We start from the raw sequence: 24,072 nt of genomic DNA, 5'->3' as shown, positions 1-24,072 counted from the left end.
AGTCTGAAAGCTAGGGGAGACTGGGAAAAAACTTGTCAAAGCGCATATTTAAGTCTTTCACGAGCTTTGGGAAAACTTAAACGTTCTATAATGAGCATATTCTTGTAGGAAATTTACTGCTCTACAACATTGCAGAAGACTTTTTCCTCTATATCGAAAGAGATATGATTTTCGAATCATTTTCTAAAAGTCGATTTTGTGGAGATTCTCAAAATTGCTGGGGCAAATTTTGTCAGTCTTCGGATAATTTGTGACGTTTTACTCTTGCAAACGTTAAAAATATTAAATAGGCATATTTTTATAGAAAATTTATTCCTCTACAACTTTGTCGAAGATAATTTTTCTCTATCTTAACGAGAAATGTGCTTAAATTGAGCTAATCAGTATTGATATTTTCTGTAAGCCAAATATAGTCATTCGAGGAGAGATGGAACACCTTTTTTTATACAATATTGCGGACACGTTTTGAATGCAATACAAAGACGAATCTCACTGGCTTATCATTTGAAGACTCTAAATTTAAGATATCAATATTAGAAATGCCTAGATGAAAATAGTCACTTCGAAAAGGATTTAAAAAAAGTTGCATTTTAAAACACTCACAAAAAGTGAGGGTGAGATGGAACACCCCTAATTTTAGCAAAATATTTATAGTTTATTTTATTAATTTAGAATAGGAGAGAAGTAATTTTAGACATGAACACCATTTCATTGAATTTATTAAAGTTTATTATATTTTTTCAGTATAATTGATTTATTTTGTGGAATATGTGGCTCACATACTTCGATAGCAATTTCTCTGAGTGTATCAAGTCAGTCTTACCAGAAATATAGGGAAAATAATTTCTAAGATTTACTTGAAAAGATTTTGAAGAATATTGACCAAAATTCACACCGGAAGTGTTGCCAAAACCATTAAGTTCCATCTCTCCTCAACACCCAAATACATGTATTTTTATGGCTAAATAAAAATTTTTGGCCATTTTTCAGACATCCAAAAAATTCAATTTCAATTTTCTCGTACAATTTTAAAGATAGAAAGCTGCAACTTGGGGGTTTTCATTAGAATGTTGATGGGCACAAATAGACCAAATGAGGTGGAGATCATGCATAGGGTGTAGGCAGGAGGCGAAGTGGTCCATCTCTCGCACTGTTCCAACTCTCCTCGAATGACTATATTCCAAAAATATGGCTCAAAATTTCATTATTTTTTTATTTTGCATAATCCTTCCTGGAATCCCTTGAAACTTTGTAAGTTTAAGAAGGTTCATGAAGGCTTTCTATAATCAAGCCTCAGTCTCTTTTATTTTGAAAATAGTGAATATTGAAATTTTCGTTTTGACAAATATTGCCCCAGTCTCCCCTACTGAAAGCTTCTTACTTGTCCGTTTAATCCGTTTTTTCACGGTATTATTAGCGTTTCACGTGTCATTCCCAAAAGGTTAAGTCTAAATAGATGTACGAAAGTCTTACGATTTTCGAGCACTCGATTAAGTCTTTTCTCCTCCTCACTTTCTTGTGCATTTTGTGACAAAATTATCAGCCAGAGAAAGACAGCCCGAAGTCATTGAAACACCTAATTACTGTACATTATTGTATCTTATATTGTTGCAAAAAATACAAGAAAAAAATGAGCACAAGAGTTAATTCCTGAGAACTTATTAGCTACAGCAACAAAATGTAAAATGTAAGGGGCAATTTGCAATAAAATGCAAGAAATCAATTCTCGTCCAATAAAATGATCAATTTGCTCCGTAGCAGTAAAATAAAATAAATAATAATGATAAAAAAAAAGAATTGAATAGAGATTTTGAGTTTGGTTAGTCATTGCAAGGCCTTCCCCAAGCCCCCACCCAAATACACTGTAAAAATACCAAGTTTGTATGTATAATTAAAGCAATTTTATATATCAATCTTCCGTTGGAAATCACCTTGTCCGTCGTTGGCGGTGAGAGAAAAAGTGTTAAATAGTTGGGATTCGATGATTGTGGGGTATTTATAAGTAGCCAAGCATTTACTTAAATAGTTTTAGTTCATAACCAACTCACTCCCCGTGTGCATCGCAAAACGGTGTGAGGAGAGTTCTTGGGTATATTTCTCTTTTTGTGTATTTTTTTTTTTCGTTTAAATTATTTGTCGGAAGAGTGTCAGCAAGTTTATTTGGCACAAGTTGTGGTGTGACATATTGTAAGTGTGATATCAGATTTTGTTTAACCGAAGAACTTTTAAGAGAGTTTAGTAGCGCGACAGCAGCCAAAATGCCCGCAAACGGCCAATTGAATGTGGATGTGCAAACAGTGGAGGATTTCCATATGTCTAGTGGTTCAGAGAGTGCTGGATTATCCGAAGAAGATGAGGAATTTGCCCATCAGGCGGATATCAATAAATTCGGTGGTATGAAAATGGATAAAATGAAGAGTGATACAGATGGGAATTCCGATGTACGGTATCAGAGTCAGACAAATCGGACTCATGAAAAATTTCTGCGTGAGTGCATTGAGGAATTATTGGAGAAGGCCATCTTCTCCGGTACTGATAGGTCAAGTCGAGTCCTCGAGTGGCGCAATCCCGAAGACTTGGCCAGTACACTTGATCTTGACCTGTCCACCGATGGTGTGACGGACAGTCAACTTCTTGACCATATACGACAGACTATAAAGTATTCCGTAAAGACGGGCCATCCATACTTTGTCAATCAACTCTTTTCCACCGTTGATCCCTACGCCCTGGCCGGACAATGGGTAACAGACGCCCTCAATCCCAGCGTCTACACCTATGAAGTCGCACCCGTATTCACCCTCATGGAAGAGGTTGTTTTACGTGAACTGAGAAAAATCGTCGGATTTCCCAATGGTGATGGTGATGGTATTTTTGCACCTGGCGGCTCAATTGCAAACGGATATGCAATTAGTTGCGCAAGATACAAATGTATGCCAGATGTGAAGGTAATTCGAAGCTCCTATCTAATTGTCCGTGAATTTCAGCAACAGCAAAAAATTCAATATCGCTCAGAAAAAAAGCTCCATCCTATGCCCAATTGACTACGTCAAACTATATAGTTTAAAAATTGAACAGGAAGTGATTTTCGTAAGCTCTCTCACTGTCTCTCATACCGCCGCCAAAAAGCTTCCCAAGAGTGGAATTGTTATGTGTGTGGTGCTTCAAATGACACTGCAGGGAAGGATTTTCACCGGGAAACCGGAGATTTTCTATCCCACCAAAACGATATAGACTCTCAGTGACAAAAAAAAAATCCAGTTTAGCGAAAGTTTCTTCAAGAGGATATACTCCCTTATTTTTTTTGTTTGTTCTTTTATATTTCAGGATAAAATCTTGCAATTTGAGCACAAGTGTCTCATTTCCTCCAAAAGCACCCCCGTAAGAAGCTATTGTATACCATTAAAAATAAACTCTGTCCAATTATCTCCCTAACTATGCGGAATTCCTTTAATAATTGCGGAAATACAGTGTGTCCCATTCTTACCACGAAACAACAAAAAGAAAAAAACTGTAACCCGTCACACAGCTGTTTAGCGCGAACTGAGCGCGTTCTAGAGATTCCTAAGCTCTCAATGAAATGTAAAGAACGAGTTCATGGCGGTTGTATAGCATTCAATTGGAATTGAAACGGTGTTATGTGAAAGTGTAATATCGTTAAACGTGTTTTATACCCTTGAGCATTTTCTTTCCATTGACGTCATGTAATCATTTCAAACAAAAACCAGAACCATACCAGTCGCCTTATTGGAAAAAGCACTAAGGAATAATATTAAGAATGCAAGTCAGTACTTTCTCTCTCAAATAGAATTTTGGATTATAATTTGGCTGCAATTCAAAATATATTTCTTGCCAAAAAATTTAAGGTAATAAAAGCCTGAAATATTTCTGTATTGTCACTTTGCGGGCAAAATAGTTTTGGGAAATAAAATATTAATTAAATTTTGATCTGTGAAAAGAATAAAGTACCCCTAAAATAGATCTACTTTGACAAAAAAAGTGTGTCAAATGGATATTCTTCCATGTAAATTTGTGAGAAAAAATTTGGCAAATTTGTAAACAACATCCTTTTGACAAAACTTTAACCAGACCCAATTCTTCGTTTAACCCTTGAAGGACGAAAGGGTCAAAAATTGGGGGTCAGAAAAAAATATTTCTTTTTCTAATTTTGTTAAAGCAAAACATAACTTCAGGAGACTGTAAGAAAAATTTTGTTTTTGTGTCACCAATAACACAATCGTCCTTAACACTAAACCTATCAAGACCGGTCAAATTGACCGGTTTATAAACTTTTTAAACTTATCAAATATTTAAACGGTACAATGGTGCTATCAAACTTTATAAATTTCTATTTATGTAATATGTTTTTCAATGTTTAAATTATTACTTAATTTTTTTTTTAATTTTTTCTAAAAAAAATGTTGAGTATCCTACCCTTGATCCTACCTACCGTGGTTTGTCATTTGACCGAGCGCGCTAGAAAAAACCACCAAAAACGGTCTTTATAGCTCCGGCACACCTTTTAGTTCAAGAAAATTTCATGAAATCAAAATTCACGTTCTTTTCTTTCTCACACGTTTTGCATTATGTCTATCTCATTTTTTCGCACATCAAATTTGATCGAGCTAAATTGAATTTGGTGTGATGTTTAAAAGAAGAAGAAGAGTGCGAAAGAATGAGATGGACATATGAAAAACGTGTGAGAAAGAAAGGGATTCCAATTTCGACTTTATGAAATTTTCCTGATCTAAAAGGTGTGCTAGAGCCATTAGGTTTAATGTTAAAGGTTCCTTATTCTTTTCTTCAGAATAGGGTCGAGGGAACACCTTTTCGACAGACAGTTGTTGGCACTTTTGCGAAAATATTGACATTTATTTAATTTATTTAACAAAATTTGAGTAGGGTAAAGTAGTACAAATTGGACCATGGTACAAGTTGGACAGGCCTTTTTTTCTTGATAAATTTTATACTTCATTTTTATTTGTATATTTTTAATGCTTTTCTTTTATAATTTGATTCCTTGTGCTTAAAAAAAATTAGTACTGTATTTATCAAGAAAAAGGCCCTGTCCAACTTGTAACGGCGAATTGTCCAACTTGTATCGCTTTACCCTAGTGTGACGTTTTTTACATTACTCTACTTTTTCTTATAAAAACGAGGTGTTCAAAGTTCAAATAGCACAGAAAATGCTAATAGGTCTTCCTTTTACCCTCTTATTCTCGTTTCTAAAATAAAAATAATAATTTTAGTGCTTTTAGACCTCTTAATTGATGACTAATAAAATTTGATTTCGTACAGAAAAAATACAGTACGATCCCAGTAGTGTCAACCCGTAAAAATTTCAAATAAAATTGAAAAAATATGTAAAATTTCAAGGTAATTCTTGAACTTTTAAGTTACACTAAAAGACTAAGAACTTCAGTGAATCAGATATTTCAACTACTAGAGTATATTCTTGCTTGTCCGTCCAAGCGAGACCAAAATGTCACACGATTTGAAAGATTATTAGACGTCAAACCTTTTAAAAATCAACGATAATTTTTTGTTGAAGGCCTCTACACATTGGGAGCAATTTTTGGCAAAAATTGCATTTTTGAAGGAAATTGTCTGCACTGCTGTAGGCAGAACTGTCAAAATTCTGTCAAAAATGCAATTTTTGACGAAAATTGCTCTCAATGTGTATAGGCCTTTACGTGAAAAGTTTGTGGACTGAATCCTAGCGTGATCGAATTGACATTTTCCCTAAGAATGCATAAGTTCGAAAAAATCTCCGTAAATTGGAACACATTCGCTTTAACGTAGATAATATGTCAACAAACTTTTTAAAATTTAACTTAATCACGGACAATTTTATGTCACATGGACAAACAGTCAACGGATAACCAAGAATATACTGTATGGAAGGATAGGGCAGTTTCACGCATACATTGGTTTCGAAAATAAAGATTTTTAAGACGAAAAATATTTTTTCTAGGAATTGCGCTGTATGTTTTCAGATAGTCAATACTCAAGAGAAGTTAATACAACGAGGTCTGAAAAAAGTTCATCTACGTGAAAATGTACCTATCCGCCCCTAATAATTTTCCAATTTACAGAAATAAAAGAACCAGACGTGTTGGCACTATTTGTGTTGTAACTGTATAATTTTTCACTGACTGGTTATAAAGCAAAAGCTATTGAATTTGATCAGTTTAGAAACAGAAGGGAAATCATAAATTGAAAATGCATGAAAATAACATTTTTAAAAGAAAACTAAAAATATTATGATCTATCTGGGGCGTGCGGTGCGAGTTTAAGGGAATCTTAACCACATTTTAGTTTTCTACTGATCAAAATTTATTTTTCACTGACGATTTTGAATTATATTTGCCCAATATGACATTGATTATAATTTGATTCAAGTTCTAAATTGAGTTTAGCTGAAAAAAACGGAATACTTAAAAATTCATTTTTTACTGATTACAATATTATATTATGTACCAAAAATGTTTAACCTCTTTAAAACATACTTATCCCAAATTTCTTGTTAATAATGCTTCAAAAAGTTGAAGCTGTCAAAACAATATTTTTTGGAAAATTTGGTTACTAAAAATTGAATTTGGCTACCAGGTGCTTCTTAAAACAAATAAATAAATTAGGAATTGAATAAAGTAAATTATATAAGCAATCTTGTTCAGTAATAACTAATTTGAACAGAACAAAAAATAGCACAGAAAGGCATATATTCCGCTAAATATTCTGTAAAATGAATTAAGGCCTGTGAAATATTTTATTTAGAACGATAAGAGACTCAAAATTGATCATACCGGTTCCAGCACATCTTTGAGATCAGGAAAATTGCGTAACATTAAAATTTACATCTTTTTCTCTTTCAAACATTTTGCATATATCCATTTCATTCTTTCCCACTCAAAATTAGATTGCGCTAAATTAAATTTGGTGTGGTATTCAAAAAAAGAAGAAGAGTGCGAAAGAATAGGATAGACTTATGCAAACTATTTGAGAAAGAAAAGGATGTGAATTTCGATTTCATGAAATTTTCTTGATCTAATTTGCGTGATAACGCCATAAGAGACTTTAAAGACTTTCAAGAGACTTTTCCTTTAGTGATATTTTGTAATATCCTTAATATCTTTTTTTAATGATTGTTTTAAATATCATTTTGCACCGCCTGATAATCATCTCTTTTTACTTTGCAATTAAAAAAATAATTACATTTTAAAATTATTTCAGCAATGGGCTGATTCTTTTTATTAATAAATATTCACAATTTTACGCTCTACAATCTTCATTAAAATTGAGGGATAATTTTGCATTTAAAATTTTGATCAAAAGAATACGTCACTCATACATTTCCAACAAAAATTCCACAATAATTAAGTAAATTATTTCACTGACTATTGAGAATTTTGAGTTTTGTCGGTTTTAATAATTATTGCTACTCCATTTTCCTTTATTCTAACAAATTTCACAAAATTTTCAGAAAATATCACATTTTCAAATGAAATTGAACTGTCAATTATTTATTCACCAAAAATATCATTTTGTATAATTTTCTTTTGATCAATTTTGTTGTTTGTGCTATTCTAATTGAATTGAAAAAAATGTTTCATAAAAATGCTCACAATTTCTTTCTAACAAACTCAATACTTTTTCTTCGTTGAATGCCATAAGTTCTTCTGTTGACAAACAAAAGTTTTATGCTCGATACAAAGAAGAGTATTTGAATAATAATAAAAAAAATCATACATTTCAAGTGAATATCTTAAAAAGTTTTATTCTTAGACGTTATGTTAAATGTTAATTAAGGAAGTTCGTTAATAGCATATTTAACAAGAAAACCTCACGTGAAGTCAAATTAAAAAAAAAAAAACAGTTTGAAACTTTTATCATGTGACTTGGAAGCTCGTAAAATAGAAGAATATATACAAGAAAAGTCCTAAATTTTAGACAACTTTAGCCAAAAAAGGAGATATTCTTGGATATTGTAAACATAGATTCATTTCGTTATGAAGACTTGGTCTGCATGATAAGTGATTGTATGTGCTTATTCTTAAGAATTCTAAAATTACATATTGACTGTGATTGTGTTAATTAAATGCCGAGGATAAGATGCACTAAATTGATCTGATATAATCTGTATTAATCCAATTAATATTGAAGATTATAGGGGATGTGGGGATACTTTGAGTTGTAGGGCTGCATAATATATGATTTTCCATAAATTTTTAAGGAAAATTGATCTTTGACGTAATGCAATTTAACTCTACAAAACAATTGTAAATGAAATAAAATAATTGTAAGGTTTAGTCTGCTTTAAAAATATGCTACATCATCTGTCTACCGCCGTCTTGGCATGCCTTCTAACCCCTGATAGAAAAACCCCAAAAACCAATGGAAGAATCCTTTAGATTATTTTGTTTTTAGACAAATGATTGAACTTGGGATAGTTTCTCAACCCTCTTCAGAATCGCAATATATTGAAATATTAGTAAGAAGTCTCAGCTTAAACTAACATCATCCATTCATTCCATACTCTCAAAGATTTTCTTGAAATATTTAATTAAGTTCTATTTCTTATTTATTTTCAAAATTATTTTTCCTCATTATTTCTTGCTCAATAATATATTTACAATAAAACATTTATTTGTTTATCATCTGTGAGAACTCACAAAGAAGCCCACAAGAGAAGAAAGGAAAAAGTAGCTTTAGGAAAAATCTCTGTTTTTTCTGAGCTACCCTACACCCCCGACAAGCTCACCGGTTCACATATGGGTTTAGAGGATTTAGAGTATATTTTCTAAAATTTTTATTTAAAAAAATTAAAAAATCAGCCGTAGGGACCTGGTTTTTGGAAACCTGTTATGAAAAAACATATTTTAGGGTAGTCACGATAATTCAGAGCAAGTCCATTAGAATAAAAAAAAAAAATATTTCCTGATAGCAGATGAGTTAAACTTGTACTAGAATGAAGGATTACTGAAAATAATTAAATTTGGATCTGTGAGAGCATTTTTGGCGTCCTTTGAACCACGTTTCGTTTTGTAAAATAAGTTGTGATCAAAGTTATTAAAAATCCTTCGTTGAAGTACGTGTTTAGCTCATTTGTTAACAGAAAATATTTTGTTTTTTAACTTTAGACGATTTGTTCTGATTAACCGTAACTACCGCAAAGTAAGTCAAAAATCTTCTCCAAAAATTAGGTACCAACGACAATATTTTTCAAATTTAAATGAAAATTCCAGAAAATATAGTTCAAATATTATAGTTTTATATGATAAAGAACTTAAATTAAATAATTTTTTTATTTGTCGAGCTAATCAAGTAACCCAACTAACCCCTTTGTTACTCAATTGACAAACTTTTATGAACTTTATTTAAGCTCACTAAGTCTGAATTGTCGTTTTATTATTTTCTTGGGTATTGCATACTTTAAAACTTATAGCACAGTTCCCACATCGTCTACTCAGAATATTAGTCGAACAACTCGATTTTTTTACAAAAAAAAATCGTTTTATTTAGTTTTTTAGATACTTCTTTATACGCTCTAACTTTCCTGTAAATATAGTACTTAAATGATAATCTTTTTCAAAGTTATAGAGATCTTAAATCTCAAAAATCCTATACTTTGCATGTAAAATCTCTACTTCAAATCGCTCTCCTGTAAAATTTTCCAACTGCGAGTTATTCGTCTCTTATTCTGAGCGGTCGATATAATGATTTATTATCTCAAAAATTTATTTTTGAAAAATTATAAGAATTCAATTTTATGATTCTCACTTGTAGATTTAAAAAAAACAATTTACAGAAAAAATACCTCTTGGGTCATTACAAAATTCAAAATTGAAGAGTCGAACGTTCCTTTCACTGCCTAATTTAAAGATTACGTTTTATTCAGAAGATCCTAATTGATAGGAGGAATTAATTTATTAATAATTTAGTATCACTCCTAATGTGAATCTATACTAAGCTTCATTTCCATCTGGAAATTCTTTCTTATACCTTTCAAGGCAATTGAAGTTGGTGTGTCGATCCATTTTTTCAAAATGGAAAAATTTAACATCGTGCAGTAAATAAGTTCTTTGCTAAAAAAAATTTAAAAGCAGTGGTAAATAATTCTAAAATGATAAAAACACAAGGGACATATCCTCTTTCAAAATCAATTGTTTGCAGTTGGTCACTTGAATTTCAAGGTGGTCTGCAAGGCCTAAAAGTAATCTATGCAGTCAAAGTCCAAAATGCGAATTAACCCAATAATCATTCACTGAGAGAAATCCGAAAAGTTAAAAAAAACATTCCGGAAATATTAATTTTACCCTGCAGTATTGATCCGAAATCGGTGTAAATATTACCCTTTTTAGGTGTATTAGGTGTTAAAGTTACCCTTTTTCATGTTAATTTTACCCATAAAAAGGTGTAAAATTAACATTAAAAAATGTTGATATATTTTTACACCTAAAAAGGGTTAAAGTTATGAGGAAGAATGTTAATCGCACCCCCGTTTTTTTCTTAGTGTTAAAAAATCCAAATTATTGTCTCTGTAGATCAAGTGTGACTACGCGTTAAATTGCTCATACTATATAGGCATCTCAAAACAATGAGTACGATACATTTTGCAAAAACATTTCTATATGAAAAATCTAATTGAAAAAGTGGTTTTGCGTACGTAAAAATTTGACAAAAGCTGGATGTACGAATTGTTTGATCATCCGTCATTATTAACTAGATTTGACCTCCAGCGACATCTGTCTGTTGGAATACGTGAATAAATTTCTCCGTAGACATCACTTTAAGCTAGTAGTGTGCAAGAACCGTTTGAAACCGAACAAACGTCAAATGAAACTTTTACGTCAATGGTCAAAACGCTACCTTAAACAAACTTATTTTGACATTTGTTCGGTTTTAAACAGATCTTGCACACTACTAGCTTACACACGCTAATGCCATGGTTTAAAATTATTGCAGAATTATGAGATCAAGTACGTCAAAGTTGTAGGAGATTAAGCAATTAGAAAAAAAATTGGAATCATGTAGGGTAAAATGAGGTAATTTAGAACCATTTACAATTTGGGATATTTGAGATTTTCTCATTGTTTCAGACGAGCAAAAGAAGAAAAAGACGATTAAGAAGAAAAGGAACAGCTTTTCTGTCTTTTGAATCTCTGAAACAATGAGAAAATCTCAAATGGTTCCAAATTACCTCATTTTACCCTAGTCCCTTTTTGCTGTCCGATCTCAGAACTTTTCACCCGGTCGGTAAATGCCTTTGAAATAAAGAATCAGGGATACATTTTATTAATCTATAGAATCGTCAATTATAGTATCTGAATTTCTTTTGTATCAGTATTACAAAATGAAATGCAAACACAATTAATACAGATACAACAAAGGTTGATTCAACCGATGATATTCCGATTAATCTTTCTCACATGATTAGGAATTATAAAACAACTCAAGCCAGTAATGGCTCTCATGATTCTTCAAAACTGGGATTCATCTGCGTCAGGTTACGTGATAAAAGTATAATTAAAACATTGATTTATTCGGTACAGAACAGATTCCATGTTTCAAAGTCCCCAAGACTTTTGCTTGAAGGTGGGTGCAAAATGCTAAGTTTCAGTCAAACTCCAGATAAAAGGATCTTTTGGAAAGAAAATTCTGTTCATAAATTCCAAAGAGTATTAAAAGTGATAAATAAACTCAAGTGAAGAAAACATGTAAAATTCAAGTGAGAAATTTGCTAAGACGATCACCTTAAGAACTTTAATCCTTTCCTTCTTCAACAAGGTTAAAGAGCTCTTGGGATGAGGTAGGGACTGAGGCAGAAAAGAATATCGATACAGAGTTTAAAAGGAAATCCTTTAACCATCCACCCCCATTGACAGTGTAATTCAATAACTCCTTTAAAAATTCCCAATAATCTGATAAAGCCCTCAGCATAAATCTAAAATGGTGAGAGTGTGAGAGCACATGGTAGTTCAGGGTGGAGCATTCAATTGGTATAATGGTTGCAATTTAATGAATTGTGAATTGATTGAATTGATAATCCCCATATGCTAGCACCAATGCAATGTATGCAATAAAATGATTTTGATGCGAAAATTCCACAGGCCAAAGGACTTCACGCAATGCCACGTTTGGTGTTGTTCACATCCGAGGATGCTCACTATTCTATTCAGAAGTTGGCCTCATTTATGGGTATCGGTGCCAATAATGTATACTCAATACGTACAGATGCATGTGGTAAAATGCAAATGGATCATTTGGAGAGCGAGATTTTGCGTTCCAAATGTGAAGGTGGCCACCCTTTTATGGTATCAGCCACGGCAGGTACGACAGTGCTGGGGGCATTCGATCCACTCACCCAAATTGCCGACCTGTGTGAGAAATACCAGCTTTGGTTCCATGTGGACGCAGCTTGGGGTGGTGGAGCACTGGTTTCTCCAAAATATCGCACGCTCCTAGCCGGAATTGAAAGGTGAGACATAACTCTTTTACTTTATTTTATTTACCATTCATGCAGCCCAAAGAGTGAAAAGAGGTGTCAATTTTAATTATCAAAACATTCGGCGTTTATACAACTTCCCAGCTGACCACCAAAAGAGGTGCTGAAATGCCAAGGTCCAAAATGCACTAATTCCGGTTAAGATGAAACTTCCTGCACAAAACGTGCCTCTTTTATTTATTTCAAAAATACCCATTTCAACTTGACCGGACGTCATTACCCGGCTGACCAAATGATAATGGGTTTATGTTGAAGTGCGATACCTTTCAACTGGAGCACCTTTGAAATATGTCTTTGTGGAGTTAAATTAAATCATTAAAAATCGAAGAAAAACCCCTATTTCAAAGGCTTCCTAACAGAGAAGTACCCGTCTTCAACTTACTGAATTTCTTTTAGAAAAATCTTGATGCTAATTCTTCAATGATCTTAAATAGTATAAGGTGAATTTAGTACAAAGGGTCATACAATGATTATTCGAATAATAATAGTACCTTCAGTGTTTCAATTCTATTAATGCGCATTATTTTAAAGCACATTTGGTATTTATAAACGGTCTTCTTATAATCAGATTTAATTTGAAGGGTATGACCTACTACATATACATACACTGAGAGAAATCCGAAAAAGTTAAAATAACATTCAGGAAATGTTAATTTTACCCTGCAATATTGATCCGAAATCGGTGCAAATATTATGCTTTTTAGGTGTATTAGAGGTTAAAGTTACCCTTTTTCATGCTAATTTTACTCTTAAAAAAGGTGTAAAATTAACATTAAAAAATGTTGATATATTTTTACACCTAATAAGTGTTATAGTTATGAGGAAAAAAAGTTAAGCGCACCCCCTTTTTTCTCAGTATAGAGTAATTTTGTTAATATGTCGAAAAGTCGTGAAATTTCGGACATACTGAAAATCGGATTATGAAGGACGACTGCAGCACATAAATGCGAAAAAACTTGAGCTCCTCCTCAAGAATTTATCTTTGCAAATTTTACTCTATTGGAGACCGAATAAAAAGAATTGTTTAGGGGAAAGTGCCCATGCTCATGCTTCGTACAGTCTCAAGATTTTTTCCTACGTTTCTGAATAAATGTGACTCCGCAATTTATTTTAAAAAAAATTGACACTTTTCCCTAGTTTTTAAAATAAGGTTGCAATGAGTCACATTTATTGAAAAACATAGGAAAAATTCAGTCATTACGAAGCTTGGGGTCATACGAAGCATGGGTTGAGCACTTTCCTCTACTTGGAATTAATAAAGATTTCCTCAAGATCCCTTCTAAGGCAAACTATAACATCCCACTATCTAAAGCTATCAGTGGCTAATTTTGCCCCGGCCCCGGTCTTCTGTATATTTTTTGAATATCTTTGATTTGGAATTCGGTCGCCAAAATTAGTCAGACTTGCAAAAACCAGTTCAGTCAAACCAGAAGAAACGTTCTATCAAGGTATTTCGACTTGAAAACAATTGCAGGTTTCATAACCTCAAACGGGTCGCGCTCAAAATCCTGAAAGCCAAAATCCCGAAAACCAAAATTCCGAAAGCCAAAATTCCGAATCCCTAAAAGTGTCATAGCTGCTCCCACGATTGCACCTGCGCTTACTGGAGGCAGGGGAAATTTTCTGCACTTTGGGAAATTATTCCGCACATTATCCTTCGTATAATATCGTTCCTTTTAGAATTTTGACCATTCAGGATTTCAACTTTGGAGATTTTGTCTTCCGGGATGTTGGTTTTTAGAAATTTTGACGCTTTCTGGATTAATACCATTCAGGATCTTGACGTTTTCTGAATTTTGAGAATTCGGGATTTTGACTATTCGGGATTTCGGCCCATTCGAGATTTTCGATTTTCGGAATTTTGACGCTTTCTGGATTTTGACCATAGGAGATTTTGACTATTCTGGATTTTGGCTATTCGGGACCTTGGCTTTTCGGGATTTCAACCAATTCAAAATTTCAGCGTTTTGAATATTGGTCGATTTGCGATTTTGACTTTCAGAATTCTGGTATTAGGGATTTTAGATTTTGGTCCATTTGGATTTTCTTCCCATACGGGATTTCGATCTATTCGTAATTTGGATTAAGGGTTTTTAGCTACCATCACCTAAAACAAATGCATTTATTCAATTTAGTCTCTTTTGGATCTCCTTTAATCGGATTTTCACTGGACAATGATCAGTCTTGATTTGCTTAGACTCTGTCACATGTTAAAAATTTGATTTCAATATTGAAGCCAACATTAAAGATTTCTGATTTTAAATCAAACGTAGTGAATCTTCATAAATTAAAAGTTAACCTCAAAATTTTAAATAATTAGATTAGGTTAGATTTCAGTTTATTTCCTGCCTTTTGGATTCAACGATCCTTTCTTAAGACTATATGTTTTAAGACTATATATAATTGAAGTTAACTTTTAACAAACGCAAGAAGGTTCTTGCGATTGTTTTAAAAGTTTGAAACAGCTCAAGTAAATTTTAGATTTCCATTTTAAGTTAAGGGCTTAAAGGAATTTAACATTGTAAAATTTAAATTAAAAATAAGTAGAGAAAATAAAGACAGAAATGTAACTTCGATGTTTCTTTAAATAAGTAACATATTTTATAATTTTTTGAACTATGAAAGAATGGAAAAATACTGTTTTTCTTAATGCTGAAGTCTGGAATAAATTTGAAAGAAAATCAAATAAGTATATTTCATATAAAAATAGTCAGCGAATTTATTTATGAAATGTCAAATAATTATTTTATTATGTAAATGCAACGCTACCTGTCTTTTTTTTAATTCAGAAAGTTGAGAACATCATGAAAATTTAACTATTGAAAATTTAATTTCATGAATAACCAATCTACTAAATTTCAATAAAGCTAATATAACTTTAACAATGGTAGTGGATATAAACCCGGAAATTGGTATTTTTTTCATTGCCGAAATTTCCCGAATTGCAAATTGAAAGTAGAGGAAAAGATCCAAATCTCGGACCGATTTCCCACACAGAAACTAATATTTTATAAATATTTGTCAATTCCTTCTAGGGACTTACGAAATGCTCGTAAAGCGAGCAAAATATTGTACTTTTTCATTAAATTAGCTCGTACATTTTTGTTTTGAATGAAAAAAAATTACGAGTGCTTTTTCTTACTCTTTACGAACATTTACGAACTAGTGTTTGTAAAATAGAAAAAAATACTTTTCAATTGATCATGTCACGAACAATGTTTGTGAAAAAAAATGCAAACTTTTGCAAAACATGTTTATGGCTGAAGTTCCCATTAGGTATTCACCGCAAACATTAACGAACAATTTTACGAAATCTTTTTTCTGTGTAAACGTGAACTGTAAAATTTTTAATGAAAATCAAACTTTTTATTATTTCTTTTTTTAAGCTTTATTTAAAGCTTTAAAAAGTGGTTTATCATATTTATTTTCTCTAAAATTTTTCTCACTGCTTTTAAAATTGAATAGAAATGTAGATATTGATTTGTATGCTATATCGGACACCAAGTTTCTCAAAGTATCTTGCACTTCTGGAGCTTTATCAAATATTTTTTTAATAGCATTTCATTTGGAAAAGTTACTCTCCAATTTGAAATTTCAAAATTTTAGAAATAAAACAAGTGTCCGACATTAGAAGGTGTTTGGAATTTGGCACAGTTCCTTTCCTACTTGATCAATATTTTGTATCAAAATTCTTAAAGATTGGTTTTAAATCAAGACAAGATCACATGCAAATATTTATAATCTTAGGAGAAATTGCTATATTCTTGATTAGAGTTATGTTTTGTCAGCGTGAATCTTTGAAATCTTAATTAATTATTCTCCACATAAACAACGTTCTCTGTGATTACCAAAAATACCATGACATTCACATGAATATTTCAATTGTTTCTGCAAATAGAATAATGTAGAAATACATTCAATTTTAAATGTCAAACCAATCTTAAGCCCACATAAAAGAATTAATTTTTTCTCCAAGCAACCAGATAACGAATAATAAAATTAGCCGAATCGAATATGGAATTAATGTGTGGTCAGTCGGGTATAAACCAAAAGATAATAATATCCATCAAAAAATCAACCTCTATTCACATTTTCCTCAACCTTGATTTCTGTTTATTTTTTTTACCTCACACTTCTCTCTACCACTGCTCTTTTTCTTGGCATTATTTTAGCCAATTTCAAGTGCACCATTTTCGTAACAGTCTCCCATACGATAGTGAAGCAATAAATTAGTTTTAAATTGATCTCCTCATGCCATTTACCCAATCACCGTGTCAAATATGATTTATAGCTGGGTGACATCGAGGGGTGTACGTATGGGAGGAGATTTTCCACCGTATTCCATGGCATTGAGTGCACTTTCAGCGGGATTTTTTTTTCGTGAATGGATTAGCAAGAGAATTTGAATTTTTGCAACATACTAGACTTTATGCATTTGCCAGCATTTCAATTCATGTCTACAAACTTTATCATATGGGGAAAAAAAGTTATTTTACTGACTGATTATTACTGGGTAACTTGCGAAAAATATACAACTTTTTTTCAAAACTTTTGCAAATTGAGGCGTTTAGTTGAACAAGTTGCCGCTAATATTTTTTTCTAAATATTATTCTGGAGAACCTTCAATGTTGCATTTTAAAATATTTTCCAGACTGATGATTTTTATTGAAATGGAAAATGATAAGCTGATCTATTCAATGTTCAAGACTTTTTTCTGTCTTTGTGGGCCATTTAACCTTTGATTTTATCTTTTAGTTTTAGAATAAAGCATCAGCATTGTGAAGAGAATGAAAAATTCTCAATAATAGTGGAATAATTAATATATTCCAATATTTAAATATTATTAAAAGATAAAGATCCTTTAGGCAAAGTAAAAACATTCACATTAAAAAGCATTCTCTAAGTCATATTAATGGATTATGAATTTCACATATTATAATGTGTAAAAGCTAAATTTAATCGTGTGCGAACAATAATTTCTCTTCAAAGTGTCAAAGATCCTAATGTCAAAATTACTGATGTTTATATTTGACAGGTTTTAGTAGCTGTCATCGCTGTCACTGAATTGAAAAGCTATCTGTCAAGAGTTATCAATTATTTATTTGCAGAGTAAAACTTTAAAATTTTGCATAGCAAACCAATTTAACTTGAAGAATTATTCTATTTAATTTTTTGATCTCTTATTAATATGCTGCTTTATATGGCCTATATTTATGATAGTTAAGGCTAAACGTATTTTTATGGGCCAAGATTAAAAGTATACGTATTAGTGGAAATTACTGTGGATCATCAAAGAATTCTAATGTAAAATTGTTCCAGTTTGTTTCCTTCTATAAATGACCTAGATCTCACGAAAAAAACATACAATTTAATGGTATACATTGTATTAGTTCGATTTTCTATTTGATATTTTGACAAAATATTGATCAAATAGGCGAACTGTGCCAAATTTCGGACATGCAATTCCGGACACTTCTATTATTTCTCAAAATTCTGTATTTAAAATTATTCTATTTACAAAAACAATTGGAATATTGATGTGAAAGTCATATTTTTGGTAATAATTGCAGAGAACATTATTATATATAGAGAATAATTTAGCAAAGACATTAAACATAATTCGAAATAGGATATATAGCAATTTTTCGTCAGATTTAAAAATAATTGGATATGAGTTTGCCTTCATTTAAAACCAGTCTTTGAAAAATTTGATATAAAATATAGATCAAATAGACGAACTGTGCTAAATTCCGGACAATTTGCAATATCGAACACTTCTATAGTTACTCAAAAATCCGTAAATATTTCGGGTTTTCTTTTAATTTCTAAAGACTGTATGAAACGAAAGAACAATATGCTATAGGAAAGTCCTTGAAAAAGTTCTGCAAGGTCAAGTGACATCGACAAAGTGATGTCCGATATAGCACACAAAGCAATACCTATATTTTTAGCCAATTTTGAGGTTGAAAATAACACTTGTGAAAAGAAAACAAAATCAATTTTTAATGACACTATTAAAATTCAATCTTTCGAACAGCTTGTAATATCGGACACTATTTTATTCCTCAAATTTCATAATTTTTTAATTTTGTCAAATTCTAAAGATTGTACAATAGCAAAGAAACAAATGAGCGTCGACTCCATGAACAGACTGTAGGAAAATTCTAATAAAAGTTCCGGTAGGGCAAGGGATTTTGAGAAACAAATTGTTCGATGTAGTACACAAATCAAATGCCTATGTTTCCATACAATTTCAAGTAGATATAGAATAACTTAAGGGAAAATGATAAAGATAAACTGCTTTCCAAAGTTAAAAAAAAACCGATGCTACAAAAGAAATAATAACAATTTTCATTTTTATAAAAAATATAAAACTTTTCAAACTTAGAACTTTCGAGCATATAGAGAATTTGTCCGAAATTTGGGTACAGCTCTTATATTTCTGAATATATTCTACTACGAGTAGAAATTGGGATTACGGACATAGCGGAATTTCGGACAAACCAATTCAGAAACTTGGACTTTAATAATATGGAAATGATTATTATTTATGCAATTCTAGAATTGTACGAACTTTAAATTTTAAGGTTGAATCTGAAATAATAAAGGCAAGTAGTTCTACTTAGTTTCATCGCAATTTACCAGGAAACACTGAAATCATCGACATTGAAGGTCGGATCGATATTACAAAATAATAACGATTTTTTTGGAGAATTTTCACTGCTTTAGTAAAAGAGAGAGATCCATAGTGCAATTGGTAAGAGCAGTCAGAGTTTTCCGCTTTTGAGCGGTGTGACCTCCAACTCAACTGTCACAGTTGTGAGATCGAATCCCGACCGGAGCCAATGACTGAAGCGTTTCAATAAACATTTCTCACGGAAATTTGTAAACTGGACAATGTACAAAATGGCACAAATAGCCCAGTACATCATAATTAATATAACTAATAATTTAATTTTGGGATGACTGATCCGACCTTCAATGTCGGTCGATTCCTATGGCGTGTTCCTCTTGTCCCCTCGATTACAGAAGATGTAAATAGGAGATACAAGGATTCTCTTCTTACGTTCAGGAATAACCTTCCGAACTTGAAAGCTCTCTTCGATTGAGGTTTATACTGTATCGTATTCGAAGGATGTGAACGTATATCAGAGAGAAATTACCTAAAAACCCGTTGGAAGCTCGAAAATTTAAACAGATGTTTGCAAAAATATGAATAAAGTGTTGAAAAGGACGTTAATTGTAATGAAATAGAATTCAAAGGTTCTGCTATCCTAAAATTCCACAAAACTACACAATAATTCACGTTTTGACTATTGAAGTGTCCAGAATACCGAAAATTCAAAATAGAAGGACAACCTGGCTAAAGTTGCGAATATGTTTGTTACACTTTAGACTTCTGTAGGGGAATTCTGTAATTTTCGTGGCATTGTCACGCGTGAGTTCGAAACCTGATAATGCCAATCGAGCTTTTTCATTGTCATATGATATGAGTTCGAAAATGCAATTCACTTATTTTTTTTATGAAATGCCTTTACTTAGTGATGTTATGCAAATACAGTCTGTCTTGGTTGATTTGTTTAACAACATTCATTGTCATTTGAATTGCCAGAAATCTCAAATATGTGACTTTTGACAATGCCACGTGAGCTCAAATGGCAATGTCACGGCTACAGAATCGCATTTTCGAAAAAGCTTTCTTAAGATTCGAACCCAATTTGTCAGAATTCCAGGAGGGGAATTCTGTAACGCTATGGAAATGCCGTATGACAAATTGGGTTCGAATCTTAGGAGAGATTTTTTCGAAAATGCGATTCTGTTGCCGTGACATTGTCATTTCAGCTCACGTGGCATTGTCAGAAGTATTTGAGATTTCTGGCAATTCAAATGACAATGAATTTTGTTAAACAAATCAACCAAGACGTACTGTATTTTCATAAAATCATCAAGTCTTTCCGTACAGAAGTAGATCTTGAAAAATTCGAAAATCTATTTGAAGATCCAAAAAAGAGACTTTCTTACTTCTTAATACTTTCGCAAGGTGGCGGAATTTACATCCTGTTCGAATTTCGAAGTGCTCATGTGTCAAAATGTGACGGTCTTCACATTGTTGTGAGGAAAAAAACTGAACAACGACGTTTACTTATCTCGCCCAAGTATTTAATCACTCCATAATCACTGAGTAACTCTTTTGCGAGCTTTTTAGTGTGATATTTCATAAATTTTCCCCAACTTGTTCGAAAATTTAGTATGAAAATTCGAAATTGAATTTGAATTCTTCGAACTTCAACGACTTTTTGTGCAAAGAGTTCCAGTTACCTTTTATCCAAGACACTATTGGAGAATCAAAATCTACTTGTGATCGGGCTCAGTAAAGGGATTTCATTAAAAATTCAATGAATTGCATTTTCTAACTCATATGATATGACAAAAAAGCTCGAATGGAATTGTCAGGTTTCGAACTTACGCGTGGCAATGCCACGAAAATTGCAGAATTCCCCTACTGGAGGGGAATTCTGTAACGCTCTGGCAATGCCATATGACAAATTGGGTTCGAATCTTAGGAGAGCTTTTTTCGAAAATGCGATTCTGTAGCCGTGACATTGCTATTTGAGCTCACGTGTCATTGTCAGAAGTCACATATATGAGATTTCTGGCAATTCAAATGGCAATGACTTTTGTTAAACAAATCAACCAAGACGTACTGTATTTTCATAAAATCATCAAGTAAAGGGACTTCATTAAAAAATCAAAAAAGTTCAAATTGCATTGTCAGGTTTCGAACTCACGCGTGACAATGTCACGGAAATTATAGAATTCCGCTACTGGTCGATTTTCGAACAAGTTTGGCTTCGCTTTGACTCTTCGAAGGGTTATCACTGAGCAAGGCTTATCGATCCAATAGTGTGGCGAATAGTCTGTCGGCTTTCGACATTTTGTTATTTTTACTTCTTGTTTCGTCCGCATGGTTGCTGAAGTGTTTCCTTTTCGAGCTTCACTATGAAAATGCGAAATTCTGCTTAAATTTTTCGAACATTAACGACATTTTTCGAAAACGGAAAGCTTTTATCTTTAGCCGAGACACTTTCGGATTGTGCTATAGGGTAAATGTTATTATTCTGTTCTAAGCCTTTTCAACCGTTGAAACATTAAAAATTTAGACTGTAGTTAACCACTTGATTGTGCAATGCTGTAAATCCCAGGATAAAAAAAATCCCATGGGTGCTTCTGTATATATTTTTCCCCTGATGTAGGAGGAAAAGCTAAAAATCAAGTGTTGATCTCTAAAATTCCCTTTTTTTTCTGCTATTGTTACATAGGGCTGACTCAGTGACATGGAATCCACATAAATTATTGGCAGCACCTCAACAGTGCTCAACATTCCTCACTCGACACACTAATCTGCTGAAGCAATGCCATTCCTGTAATGCTTCATATCTATTTCAAAAGGATAAATTCTACGACACTAAATATGACACTGGCGACAAGCACATTCAATGTGGGCGTCGTGCTGATGTCTTTAAGTTCTGGCTGATGTGGAAAGCTAAGGGTACCATGGGACTACAGAAGCACACGGAAAAGGTCTTTGAGATGGCAGAATATTTCACTGAACAAATACGCCAGAGGAGTGACTTTGAGATGGTTGTGAATGAGCCAGAATGCACAAATGTCTGCTTCTGGTACTTGCCGCCAAGTCTGAGGGATTGCCCGCGTGATGAGGTGTTTTGGGCTAAATTGCACAAGGTAGCTCCGAAAATCAAGGAACGAATGATGAAGGACGGCTCCATGATGATCACATACCAACCACTGAGGCAGAAACCAAATTTTTTCCGTCTTGTCCTACAAAATTCATCCCTTGAGAAATCAGATATGCTGCACATAATTAACAAAATTGCACAACTTGGTGAGGATTTGTGAGGCAGTGTAAAATGAATTATTTAGAAGGGAAGTTTTCCATCTCCTATGTTTATATCACATCCCCCTTCCCTACCCCCCTTCACATATACATATATATAATACTTCACAGAGATAATTCCCATACAGCTGAAACTTTCTGTAAATACCAGATTTCTTAATTAATCTACCCTCTTCCACTTGGATGATATTTTCTGATATATACTTAGAAGAAGAAGAAAAAAAACCTACCCCAAAGTACACGAAAGAGAGCAAGAGCGAGTGATGAAAAAAAAATGTGAAGAAAGTTATTTTAATGAATGATCTAAAAATGTAGATATGAGACGAAATAAAGATATCCCATCCAATCCATTAGAGAAAGAGCTTTTCTATATTGACATCCCTTGAAACTTTTAAATTGGATAATGTATGGGAACGTGGAAACATTGAAAGTATTTTGCAGTAGACAACAAACAACGATAAAAAAGCACCTCTAAATAGAATTAAAACCAATAAAATCCCCTGAAAAAACCCAAACACTCAACTGGATTTACACAATTCTGTAGAGTTCATTTATTTTATCAAGTGATATTGATTCTCCAAAATAATCCCCCTACATCATAATTTCGTGGTACCTATTGTACCCCAAAAAAAAAAAACAGTATAACATTTGAGTAAATAATATAGATTTGTCCTATTAGACAAAATATACGGCCTCATTATTATCAAATGGAGGAGTAACGCTTAAATAAAGGACCAAAACATACACAAAATATTATCCATTTGACCATGCAATTGATTATTTACCCACAAATTGATAGCGGAGTCAATGTATGTAATTACAAAGTAATATCCAATGTTTGTTTCACCCTCATATCAATTATTTTGCTTCTCTCCCTTAATTGATTGAAATGAAATGTGGAGAAAGGACCAAGGATTGTATGTCATATGCAGTAAATTTAATTCAACATGGGACTCATTGAGATTGTAAAGGATACTTCTGATCATTTTCAATTAATCTGCGAGACACTAATTTTCTGCTACAGAAAATAGGAGAAAATACAATAAGTGGTAAGATGTAATTTCTGTAAGGAAAAAATCTGTTCATTTTTTCCTTAATGCTGCAAGATTGAATGCTCACTTTCTACCTCTTACCTCCCAAGTAGCAAAATAAGAAAAATACTAAAGTTACTCACACGTCACTGAATGATTTACTATTTTCCGCAACAAGTTTTAAAGGTAAAGAATAGCTTATTTGTATTAACAGCGTTAGTTTCCTCATAAAGCATACAACAGGTAAGTTCGCTTACTAAAATCTTACGTTAGTTTTACCTCACGTCAGTTTTCTTATATTTCCCAACTGATCACATTCTGAAATGTAATTTCAGGAAGAAAAAAATCTGTTCATTTTTTTCTTATAGAGTTTGAAGATTGAATGCTCACATCCTAACTTTTCCCTCCCAAGTACCAAAATAAGAAAAAGACTAAAGTTATTCGTAGGTCACTGACTGACTCACTATTATCCGCAAAAAATTTTAAAAATGAAGAAAATCGTATTTTATTAACAGCGTTTGTCTCCTTATAAAACATGCAATAGGTAAGTTCACTTACTAAAATCTTACGTTAGTTTTACCACACGTCAGTTTTCTTATATTTCCCAACTGATCGCATTCTGA

At 32.6% G+C, this 24,072-nt stretch overlaps 1 protein-coding gene and 1 long non-coding RNA gene across 2 annotated transcripts in view; one reads left to right on the top strand and one right to left on the bottom strand.

Annotated features, from left to right (window-relative positions):
• LOC129806830 (uncharacterized) overlaps positions 1-24,072 on the bottom strand; it is a 79,543-nt gene that overhangs the window by 47,557 nt on the left and 7,914 nt on the right. The window lies entirely within an intron of this gene.
• LOC129806823 (cysteine sulfinic acid decarboxylase) lies at positions 1,809-22,777 on the top strand. The gene is made up of 3 exons (XM_055855607.1): positions 1,809-2,945; positions 12,108-12,475; positions 21,823-22,777. Exons 1-3 carry the CDS (start codon positions 2,259-2,261, stop codon positions 22,418-22,420), a joined length of 1,653 nt encoding a protein of 550 aa, XP_055711582.1. The 5' UTR covers positions 1,809-2,258; the 3' UTR covers positions 22,421-22,777.

The sequence above is a fragment of the Phlebotomus papatasi genome, chromosome 3, assembly GCF_024763615.1.
Source record: "Phlebotomus papatasi isolate M1 chromosome 3, Ppap_2.1, whole genome shotgun sequence".
Classification (NCBI taxonomy): domain Eukaryota; kingdom Metazoa; phylum Arthropoda; class Insecta; order Diptera; family Psychodidae; genus Phlebotomus; species Phlebotomus papatasi.
The sequence above is the reverse complement of the archived record's forward strand: the minus strand, read 5'-3'. Positions and strand labels throughout refer to the sequence as shown.

What these genes read in the sequence shown, in the direction of transcription:
- LOC129806823 (XM_055855607.1), top strand. Translation starts at nt 2,259, where the DNA reads ATGCCCGCAAACGGCCAATTGAATGTGGATGTGCAAACAGTGGAGGAT. An exon ending in AATGTATGCCAGATGTGAAG is followed by an intron (nt 2,946 to 12,107) that starts GTAATTCGAAGC and finishes AAAATTCCACAG; the next exon opens with GCCAAAGGACTTCACGCAAT. An exon ending in CTCCTAGCCGGAATTGAAAG is followed by an intron (nt 12,476 to 21,822) that starts GTGAGACATAAC and finishes ATTGTTACATAG; the next exon opens with GGCTGACTCAGTGACATGGA.